Here is an 11,517-nt window from a genome sequence, read left to right on the forward strand (position 1 = left end):
CGTACTTCTTATTCTATTGGGAACAAAGCAGTGCAAACTATGTGAACCATATACTTTTTTGAAACTCTAATTTATGTTATGATTTACCACTAGTAGCGAGCCACTGGTCTGTGACGGCCATTGCCTCGGGGCTGCGGGAGGCCTCCTTTATTTTTATGAATGAAAGTTGGCAACACTATCCAAGAAGCGGACAGGGCGGCCTCGTAGTCTACGAACGCGCAATTTCAAATGTGTTACAATTTACTGACACTAGATGGCGGTAATGAAAAGACGGAACAGAACACCGTAGACGCCCTGTGGCGGAAGATCACGGTGAACAACTTCCTTCTTGGCTTCTATGTCTCTCCAAAGATGGCGGACACGTGTGGTCAAGTGTTGCTGGGCTCGGGGCTGACGGTTCTGTCCCACCCTCTGATGTACATCAAAGTCTTGATTCAGGTAAAACACACTGGATTCTCGCGGCCACCCGGAAGTCGTGGTTGGTTTGCGCTGCTCCGACACAACGTCGGCGTCACTCGGTTCAAAGTACAGTACAACAAACAGTCCGAGGGTGAACGCTGTTTAAACAAACAGAAAGCGCTTTCAACAATAAACGACGTCTGAATATCGTCCGATCGGGCCGTATTTGTGGACGTCTGTGCTGGATTATTTTTGCTCGAAGTTAACATAGGAGCAAACATTTCGCCACTTGCGACTTGCTGTCGCTGGGTCGTTTGCTCCTTGTGTCGTACGTGTGACCTTCTGTTTGTTATCAGCTGTGTAGGCGGAATAGAGGATCCATGATCGTTTCCTCACGTGCATTAAAGTAATTGTTTACAGTGCGCTGTCATATCTGCGGTGGTAACTGTAGTTTAATTTGTTGTTTTTTAAATGAAAAATGTATGCATGTTTTTTGTAAGTGGGTCGATGTGTGTATGTATGTAGTGTCCCTTCTTGGCGAGGGGAAGGGAAGGTTCAAGGAGCTGTGATGGCGATAAGAGTTGTACCTTGCTACTGGTGTGCACAAAATGTCTCCTGTGCCTTCGTGTCTTTTGTTTCCATTCTCCTAATCGCCCAAACTGATGAATAATCGAGTTTAAGCGCGTACGGCGCACAGATGCGACCGAATGTGGTGTTGTAGTGGCGGTGTAATGTCGGGTCTTAACGGAACACAGTCTTCTACAATAACAGCCATTAGCGCTCAGTAATTAGCTTAAGTCAGTGTGGTTCCTGGACTGGAACCGTTGCCTTTCAGTTCGTTAAGACCTTCGCAAATCAAAAAAAAAAACAAAGGCAAAGGACGTGGAGATGGAAAAGGAGCAATGACTTCACGAGCAAACATGTTCAAGAGGGATAAACCAGTGTCCACCAAAAGCCTAGAAAACGAAATATGGGGAGCGTAGGGAGTTTACCAACCGCAACGTAGCACACATTGCTCAACAACTACGTCTGCACGTTCGTGTGTACGCGACCAGCCAAGGTTTGGACCCACCCTATGAATGTAATGTCTTTTCTTTCATTCTCAGGACTGTTGACGTTGCAGTTTCTCACTGAAGGCATCAGAACTACGTATGAACACACATGGAATTATGTAGGAAACAAAAGTGTAAAACACGTTTTATATTGAAATTCTTCAAAATAGCCACCTTTCATTAAAAGAATATTTGGAGTAATTAAACGTGTTTTTCTTGGCTGCATAATAATTACATATATCTTACTCATATATTTGATGCCTTCAGTATCAATCCGCAGTGTAGAAAGTTGTAAAGATTAAAAAAAATAAATAAATAAATAAATAAATAAATTGCATGAGAAGGGTGTGTGTCCAAACGTTTGACTGGGAGTGTACATAAATAAATGACAAATCACGCGTAGGTAGTTATTTGATATTGCTAACGTACAGGCCGACTACAGAATGCATTCTGGTAATTATTTTTCATTTTTGTATGTGTGTGCGTGTGCGTTCATAGGTCGGACATGAACCACTTCCTCCAACTCTGGGCAGAAACTTGTTTGGTAGACAAGTAAACCAGCTCCCCGGACTCTTTGCTTATGGTGAGTACAGAATAATAAGTATAATAGTCAACCACTTCCTCAGCTATAGAAGCCATTGCATGTCCGTCTTCAACTCCACCAGTTTAGTTATATAGTGAAACCCATATCATTTTTTTTTCTGAATTTCTGATAATGTTCTGCCAATGATGTTTAAGAGACACAAGCTACTAGCACCATGGCTCTCATTAAGAACATGCCTGAGGTTACAAAAATAGTTAACAGTATGATGCATATACAAAAAATGTTGTGTTGAGTGAAATATTGATGGATGGTGATTTATTCATAATTATGAATTTTCAAAAATGACAACCAACAAAGGCACTGCTCGATGTGTTGTTTTGTCTTATGTATTCAATGCCCCTTAATTGGATTGCGATTTCTTTTAAATTGTCTTTTGACCGTTTTTGATAAAATCTGTGGCACTGTTATAAAATGTACAACATGCCATTATTTTCAGCAAAGCACATAATCAAGATCGATGGAAAAGTCGGTCTCTTCAAGGGACTTGGACCAAGGCTTTGTGCCGGCACCATCGGCACTGTTGTCCACAGCAAAATTGCACAGGTGGGCATGAACATTTTAAGTGTTATATCCTCACGTACAAGTAGGATATCCAGGCACTATAATTGATTTAACCCCCGGTAGTTCTATAGGTTTAGGTGGCCTGAAATATGATCGGAAGTGCAAGCATTATTCTCTCTTTTTGTAGATCTTTGTGTTGGCAGTTTTGCAAAAGAAATCGAGTCGTGAAAAAGTCAAAAGTTTGATTAACGGTGTAGCCTTTTAAGTTTTGGTGGAAGGTGAAGAGTTCATTCACTGTCAAGTTTTTACCAGTCAGTCAACTTGATTCATAGTTTATTTTTTTTTCACAGAAATGTCAGGAACACGGTACACTTCAGGTAAGACCTTTTTAATTCTTGTTTCTGTGTGACAGATGATGAAATGCTCAGTAGTTTGTCTAATGGCGTTGCATTGACTTCAGTAAGTCAATAGTTAATGTTAATGTGAATGATTTGTAGAAGCAGAATGCCAGGTTCACCGCTGATTGGTTAACTCAAGCTACTGAACTGAAGGCTGTTCGGAGTAGAAAATTAAACATTTAAATCAAAAAGCGCACCCGCTTCAGTTTTTATCAAGCTCCCCCTCCCCCCTTCAGTGGTGCTGCAGGTGTGTAATGGTTGTCTGATGTTAAAAGGCCTATAATGACCATGTGTCTGTGTTGGTTGTCTAGATTCTGGGATGTCCCGAGAAGGCTGACGAGGGATCCTTTGAGCGGGTTGTCAATGATGTGAGTCATACTGTTTCCAAAGCTTTTTTTTTAAAACAGCTTTCTGTGTCTAAAGCAAGGGGGTAACACTTAACTGACACCTCTGTTAAAATGGACAATGGAAAAGTACGGTTGATTGCTGTCAATTTGATCAATTCAATTCTGTATTGTAAAGTTATGGAGTTCAGCACTGTACTGCAAGCTTAAACTATTCCTGAAGTCTCAAGACAGAGGCTGTCATCTGATCCCGCAGGCCCGCTGTTGGCTTTCAGAACCCCTTTTGTACTTCCTGTCTGTGAAAGTGCACTGCCAGCTAACTTATTTTGTGTGTGTTTGTGCGATTTCCATAGACAACCAAAGAAATGATCGCTCGTTCATGTGCCACCATCATCACACATCCCTTCCACGGTATGTGATGCATAATTATATATATTTTTGTATTTTTAAATGGCTTTTATGTGCGACCCAGTGTTCATCATGTGACACAGCAGCGATAGTCAAAGTTAGTCATCAAACGGTTTCAATTTTGAGCTATTTTTAGTTTTGGTTTGGTCATTATGGTCTGTGTGGCTACATGTCAACTTTCTTAAACTTCTTTTTCAGTCATCACTTTACGATGCATGATCCAATTTATTGGAAGAGAAACAAAATACAGGTAAAGATGTGACGTTTGACTCAAAAACGAGTGCGGTTGTGACCCTCTTCAAATACTAAAAGGCTGTCTTTTCCTCTCAGTGGAGTGTTTGACTCAGTCATCACAGTCTACAAAGAGGAAGGCATCCTGGGCTTCTTTGCGTAAGTTTTAACGTCTCCATAGCTTTTTATTTGTATTCTTTTTTTTCTCTCCTGGTTCATTTGAGTTCCTGTAGAGGCCATAGGTCGTTGATCATCGTCACTGCTGGGTTGTTAATCAGATATTTGCTTTTTGCTTTTTCCTCCAGCGGTTTGATCCCTCGTCTGCTCGGCGACATCTTCTCTCTATGGATCTGTAACCTCTTGGCTTATCTAGTGAACAAGTACGCCATCGATGACTCGGTGAGTCAACTCTTTACTTTACCGTGACAACGCTGTTTCATTGGGTCCAAGCAGAGAGGCCTCAGCTACTGCATTGATGACGCGTGAAGTTGCGCGGGTCGTGGCAGTGTGTTTGCCTGTGCAGGTTCGCAGTTGTGCAGGTCATCGAGGTCTTGACTGCAGGCTGCAGTGTGTAGTTACACTGTCAGTTTAGATGTCTTTTTTTTTTTTTTAAACCTATTTAAATGTGTCTTGTTATTCCTGTTGGGGTCAGTGGATACACATCTTAATTTATTTTAATTTAATTTTTTTATTTGAAAAGGATTGACCTCTTAATTCACATTCCTGTCAATTTGCCGGTGTTAGCCAGAAGCTAATTTTCAACCGCAGTCCTCCGACCTGATGTTAAAAACCATGAAAAACACACAAAAAGGACACCAGAGTCATAGTATATAAAAACAGGGACACAGGAGACCAAAAAAGTTGAGTGAAACCGGCAGACAATCCCTTTGACTGCCTCCACCCTCCTCAAAGTGGGCTCTCGCGGGGCGAGATTTTACCAGAATTACGGATTATGCATTTCACACCATTCAATGGAGACACCTGCAAATCACCAAGTTCTCCAGCTACGAGTTTCCTATGAATACGCCTCTTCCAGCTATTTGTTTGCCTTGTAAGCAAAACTTTACCGGAGACGACCAGTATTACGTCTTTTCTTTTCAGTGCTTTACCAACGCTGGTAGCGTTTGGTTGCTATAGCTCAATTAGCATCGTTTAGTCTATGTGTACAAGCTTTGATCATGTTTAAGAAATTGTTAAAAAAAAAAATATATATATATATATATATATATATATATATATATATATATATATATATTTGATGTGTTTGTGTAGAGAGTTCTTTGCGTGTACACTTGTAGAATGAAGTAACACTCATGCGGAAGGTAAAGCGAAGCGACATATATATATAAGCACCGTTGTCAGACGGCTATAAAAGCACCGAGCAGCTATAAAAGCATCAGCGACCTACCGCCTATATTAGCCCTGACCGCCAGTACTGGTGCTGCCTGCATATATAACGGTCTTCAACACAAGACAGAAGAACTCTTAACTCTGTGGCACACTGAGTGTCTAACAATAGAAATGAGGCAAACACAGCCGTTAGTCACAAATGACAAGAGGTTCGACTTGTGTTGCACCGAAAAGGTGGACGACGGTTGGTGTGAAGCCTCCTCCAACACTGGGCAGAAACCTAAGATACTTACGATAGTCGTACATGTTCATGTTTTCTCTATGAAATAGGCAGGAATAAGTTTAAGTGCACAGATTTTCACATGGTTTCAGTGTTGTGGCTGCTCTCTAACCCCGCATGCATTGCAAGCGTTGTTCTTTTTTTTTCTCAAAAGGCACTTTCGGTGTGATATAATTGTGTGGAACAAGAGCAGCTTTTTGTTGTGCAAAATATGTGGGTAATATTTGGTGGTCTGAAAAAATTAGGGAAATTTAGTTTTATTTGATATGCTTTGAATAAAGCAGCCAGAATGAGGAAGAAAAAAAAAAAAACAGGGCTAACGCAGCAATAACCGTGACAACCATACTGATGATATCTGTACCACAAGAAGAGACAAAAAAATTAAGATAGATTTTTGAGAGTGAAGTTGAAATTTTGAGAATAAAATTGGCGTAAAAAGACAGAATTCTGTGAATAAAATTTAAATTTCGCTATTAACGTTAAGGTGAAGTAAGTCAAAATGTTGAGAATAAAGTCTAAAGGCTCTGCACGCCAGTTTCCTGATTACTGTGGGTGAACCTTGTGGGCTACACCTGTTTTCGGCAGTTTACTTTTAACTGTGGGTAACTGGGTTAAACCACCATCCATCCAGTCTACTCGCCAATTTCCACTTTAGTTGCGTCGACTTTATTCTCTATATTTTTTTTTTTTTACGTAGACCTCTCTCACAAAATTTCAACTTAAAACTCAAAATGAAAACTTAATTAAAAAATCTCCTCCTTGTGGCCCGTAATCCGCTTTCGTATATCCGTGGTGATGTAATAATAGGTGAATAATCGAAACGGTAGCGCCCTGAGTCGCTGTGGAATCCGATCCTATGTGTCTTAGGTTGCACTCCACCAATAAGAGTTTTGTCTTACCTGTGTACAGATGAGTCACACAGGAGAGATCAAAAACTGCTCCCAGGCTGTGACAGGGGTGAGTGAAGCACTGAACGTCTACACACCCATTGGCCTGTTTCCTACCTACCTACCTACCTCATATTTGTCCTCTGCTCTTTGTCTCAGTTTTTTGCCAGTATGCTCACGTACCCGTTTGTTTTGGTGTCAAACATCATGGCCGTCAACAACTGCGGGTGAGTTGGGGGGGGATTGCGTCGCAGCGTCTCCGCGGGTGTTCACGGTGGTTAAAATCCGTCGCTCATCATGTCACTTACGACGCCAACCCTTTCCGTGCAGGCTTGCGGGAGGTCTCCCACCCTACGCATCAGTATATCCCACCTGGGTGGACTGCTGGAGGCATCTAAGCAGAGAGGTAAGCAAGCGTCGCTTAACATTTTCAGTTGTTCACTCCGACGGTAGAATGCAGAGGCATTACCACTCTTCTCTTTGCGCTTGCCGTGTGATCCCCAGCATGTTTACACTTTGTCTTAATGTTTACTTTTGTCTTTTGCTTGTTTCAGGGCAACATGAGCAGAGGTAATAGTTTATTTTTCCGGAAGCTCCCAGCAGGGAAGATGTATGCATTGGATCAGAAAAGATTTTTTTAAAGTCTCAACAGAAAACTGTAATAATATATGAAAAAAAGAAAAGAAAAATTGCCAGATGGGGGCTTGACATTCTTCACATAATCTTTTTTTTTTTTTTTTTAATTGTTTTGTATGCATTTATTTACTTTATTCCTCTAATCTGCCACTGAGATAAAAATAAAAAGGGTTTGTTTCCTGTTAATTCAATTCACAGAAATTATAATTTTACGTCGCATACAGTATGTCTTCTTTACATATGTGTAACATTAGAACGTTGTGAAGACCAGATCTTTTCGTTTGACCCCCGACCCCTCCATGGTTAGATATTGTATGTCTTCTTAGTTCCATTGATGAGAGAAGTTAATGTAACTGCACTTCAGTCTGCATGTGGTAATGTCAAATCATCATTTTGAAACAGGAACTTGAGCTTGTGATGTATGCTTTTTGTTGAGAAAGATAATTATTGTAAAAAAAAAAAAAGAAAAATAAATTAAGAGTCCAAGTTAGAGATGTTTTAGGAGTTTACATGGATGTAGCAAGGCATGGTGGCTTGTACTGAGAATCATCTCTGGCACCGCTGACGCTCAAGTGCTTGAATCAACTTTTTTCTGAGACACTATGAATTAATAAAAGAGTGGAAGAAAACCTTGGAACTTTATTTGCCTTTGCCTTCTTTGCCATTGATTTGGTAGTGAAAAGAGACAAGGAAAGAATCCTCCACACACACAAATGATGGTTTCAAAAGTGTAAAGGTCCTTATACACTGGGCAAAGCAACGCGAATGAACAACGCAAAAAAAAAGCTGATTTTTCCTGTTCACACCGAGCGCGAGGCGAATATGCATACAAAATTCGCTAAGCTAAAAAGCCAATATTGTTCATGAGAGAGGAGACGGGTGAGTTCAACACCACGAACCAGGAGCTCAAATTTTTACCAAGTGACATTTTGGCATACTTTAGAATGTCCGTCGGACAATTTGAAGGACTGTACCGTCAACTGGCTCCACGTTTGCAGAGGAAGAGAACAAATTACCGAGAGTGGATTGAGCCGAAACAGCAGCGAGCTACACGTCGGAGGGAAGTCAGTTGTGCACATGAATAAGACACCACCGAGTGTTAATGTGTTCATATTTCACTGTATGTTTTAATAGTACAGAAACAAACTACAGTCTCATCGCTTTCCATATCTGGAGTTCAACTCCTCTCTTTAACAGTCATAAATGTTTGCTGAACAACTTAGATTTGACTTACACATATTGATTGACTTTATGTTGGATTTCGATAAAGACAGAACTACTGATATCAATTAGTCTGTAGCCACTGAAACGACTCTACTGCTTTGACAGAGAGAGAACAATATGAAGAAAATGCAGTAAGTGATGTTGAGGTGACAGATTGTCATTACAGTCATTGGTTTATGTGAAGCATGTCGTTATGGCTGTTCTTCAGGCTTCAGACCTAAACAGAAGGTGACTTTTTTTAAATTAATTAATTAATTAATTTTTTAAATGACCATTTAACTGCCAGCCATGTTGAAGGAATGTGTGTCATTTAAAGCAATTTGCTTTAAAAACTACAAACTAACAAACTGTGTCACACATGCAGTGGCAGTTGTTGGGACGCCATCACTGCGGGCATGACAGTGTCGTATAAATCCAAACTTATTCAAAAGACAAACTTAAACCACGCTACGTATTTGAGGTCCAACCCCTGTGTCTTCAGCTGCTACGTCGCGGCTCTGTTGACCGCTGGTGTGCCTCGTCATTTTCTCACGACTGCTGTCCATGAAGCCGCACTGCACGCACGTGTAACGTCCTTTTGTCGGCTCCCAGATAATGCCTCTGTTGCATGCCACACCTGCAAAGGTTGAGAGCAAAACAGAATGAGCAGCAAAATTCCAAGTGGTTTTCACCTGTTGAGAAAACACACATGAATACGCTTCAACATACTTAAAAAAAAAAGGGTCTATATGTTGTATTATTTCTCTCGAGCAGAACGGATGCCGAGGGTTGAATTTCAAATCAAACCGGCAAATCAATCTTATGGGTAAAATGAGGAAGACTTCAGTACTGCTGGTGAAATCTCGCCCTGCGAGACCCCACTTTGAGGAGGACGGAGGTACAAATTTTCTTGTACAAATCTGCATTTCAATGTTGATTGCTGTCAAGAATGGTTGTTGTATTTTTCTCCTTGATTACTTGTAAAAAAAAAAATTCCGTCTCCTCCTCCATCCAAACACAGAGCGCCATTCCTATTTGAAGTGAACTGGTCACGTGACCCCCCCTGTTTCCATGACACTTTGGTAATACACCTCTAGATCGATACGTCTGAAAAACCACCTCATGAGAGTGTCAAAACCTTTTGGCAATATTTGAGAGGTTTTTCAAAGTTAAGGTGTTTCCGTGACGTGTTTTTTTTTGGGTTTTTTTTGCGATATTTAGGTTTTGTGCAATTCTTGGGGTAATAGAAACGCAGCTTGTGAGAAAGAGAGAGATTTAGAATGCACGTGCTAATGAGCTCACCTTGATTTTTGTTCCAGACGACTGCGGAACCGAGTTGGGAGTTTGAAGCTGCTGCAGGAGACCCTACAGTGTTACGTTGATCCTGGGTATACGAAAGATCTAGACTGACTGCTGAGCCGGCCGCGCTAAGAGACGGGAGCAAGTCGGGGGTAGGCCGGAGATCAACTTCTGCGGGTTGTTCTGCTGTTACCCAGGCGGGTGATGGCCCCTGTTGAGAAGGTAACGTGGAGGCCATGACAGATGAGGAAGCAGAATCTGTCTGTGCAGGCGCAGGCGGGAACAAAGTGTCTGGATTCTGGATCTGTGAAGGTGTCTCCTGCGACTCGGGGGCAGAGTCCAACTGTGGGGCTCTCTGATCTGGTACCAGATTCACACTGGGGTTCTGACCAGCAGGCGTCGGAGGGGGCGCGGGTTCTGTTGCCTTGGCTTTCCCGCTTTGCACTTTGGAACACGTGTGCAAGTGAGTCAAGAGGCCTCGGTACGATCGTAACTTTGTGCGACAGCTCTCACACCTGTGAGTGAGAAAAGAAACATTCACATGAATGAGCTAACTTTTTGCCGATGAACGTAAAGGGTTTACTGAACTTGGAAACAAATACAGAAAAACTCACAGAAAAAATATGTTTGGTTTGTAATGACGCCTCACATGGTCCATGAGTTTCTGCATGCTTGGGAAGGAGCAGTTGCAGCCGGGACTTGAACACAGCATGATTTTACCTGAGGAGAATTCAAACTCTGTGTCAAAAGTAATCCGTGGTGGGCCGTGCATTTCACACCAAGGCCGTCAGCGACATCCGAAATCAGGCATGGGCAAACTACGGCCCAGGGGCCATATGTAGCCCGTTAACCTTTATAATCCGGCCCAAACAAACTTGAAGAGATTACATTAATAGTAAATAAATCGTGGGCAAACTTTCTGACTGGTGGGCCACAATGGCTTGTAAAATATGACAGAGGGGTCAGAGCAGGAGCGGATGGATGGAGTGTTTTGGTGACCCATCTCAAAAGGGGGGGCGGGGGGGGCGTATAGAATGGAATATATAGAAAACATGTTTTAATGTCAATTGAAGTATTACGATAAAATCTGTATCTTTGAAGCCCCACAGCTCTTTATTGAAACGACTCTTAAAACACTGAGAAAATTGATTAAATGCAGCTATTTTATTACTGACTATTTACACAATTTCTTTAAATTCGGGGGGCCGGATTAGAAAGTTTAACCGGCCGCATATGGCCCCCGGGCCGTAGTTTGCCCACCCCTGCCCTAATTCACACCACTTCGGTAGAAGAACCGAACCGGGCAACTGCCCACCGTGTGACTGCACTTCTCACCTGGAAGAGACTGAGCCGGGTTCTCATGGTCCTTGACGTGGTCGTCTAAAGCTGCCATGGCTGTGTAGGTTCGCTTACAGCCGTAAACCGGACACGATGTCCGGTTATTTCCTGTAACAAGAAGGCAAAAAAAAAAAAAAAAAAAAAAAAAAGGACTCAATAATGCCCGTCTATCTCAGTACAGTGACATGTCGAATCTGTACCATGTGCTATCACGTTATAGTCAATAATCGACAAAGCTAATCGCGGTAGCTGAAAACCAAAATTAAAAGCCGAAGCTGAGTTGGCGTATTTTTGCACTCACCACTTTTCAAACCTTCGGTTTCGTTTGCGCATGGCTCCGACAGTGTGCTGTCTGTGATCATCATGGAATCAGGAAAAAAAAAACGCTTACTGATGAAGATTGTTCTTTTCCTTATTATTATCTTTCTTGCTTGCTTCTTCTTCTTCTTCTTCTTCTTCTTCTTCTTCTTCTATGTGTCCTTTTTTGGACAATGACTGAACATCGATTTGGCTCATTACTGCCACCAATGGTATGGAGTATGATGAAGTGTAGCGTGGATAACACCCCCACATTAATCCATGCAAGT

The 11,517-nt window shown here is 41.8% G+C and overlaps 2 protein-coding genes across 2 annotated transcripts; one reads left to right on the plus strand and one right to left on the minus strand.

The window, feature by feature from the left end:
- The first annotated feature begins 282 nt into the window (after positions 1 to 282).
- mtch2 (mitochondrial carrier homolog 2) lies at positions 283 to 7,727 on the plus strand. The gene is made up of 13 exons (XM_076051758.1): positions 283 to 438; positions 1,950 to 2,034; positions 2,492 to 2,598; positions 2,907 to 2,933; positions 3,266 to 3,322; positions 3,652 to 3,709; positions 3,905 to 3,956; positions 4,037 to 4,096; positions 4,243 to 4,336; positions 6,477 to 6,524; positions 6,614 to 6,681; positions 6,785 to 6,860; positions 7,009 to 7,727. The coding sequence occupies exons 1-13, from the start codon at positions 352 to 354 to the stop codon at positions 7,093 to 7,095; spliced, it is 906 nt and encodes a 301-aa protein (XP_075907873.1). The 5' UTR covers positions 283 to 351; the 3' UTR covers positions 7,096 to 7,727.
- Positions 7,728 to 8,189: 462 nt separating this feature from the next.
- znf414 (zinc finger protein 414) lies at positions 8,190 to 11,396 on the minus strand. Its single transcript, XM_076051743.1, has 5 exons — positions 11,244 to 11,396; positions 10,928 to 11,038; positions 10,207 to 10,312; positions 9,596 to 10,107; positions 8,190 to 8,930 (listed from the first exon to the last, which is right to left on the minus strand). Exons 1-5 carry the CDS (start codon positions 11,293 to 11,295, stop codon positions 8,752 to 8,754), a joined length of 960 nt encoding a protein of 319 aa, XP_075907858.1. The 5' UTR covers positions 11,296 to 11,396; the 3' UTR covers positions 8,190 to 8,751.
- Between the last annotated feature and the right edge of the window lie 121 nt (positions 11,397 to 11,517).

This window comes from Nelusetta ayraudi, unplaced genomic scaffold (genome assembly GCF_046127955.1).
Source record: "Nelusetta ayraudi isolate G7.1 ecotype Tasmania unplaced genomic scaffold, CSIRO-AGI_Nayr_v1 ptg000005l, whole genome shotgun sequence".
In the NCBI taxonomy this organism is placed as follows: domain Eukaryota; kingdom Metazoa; phylum Chordata; class Actinopteri; order Tetraodontiformes; family Monacanthidae; genus Nelusetta; species Nelusetta ayraudi.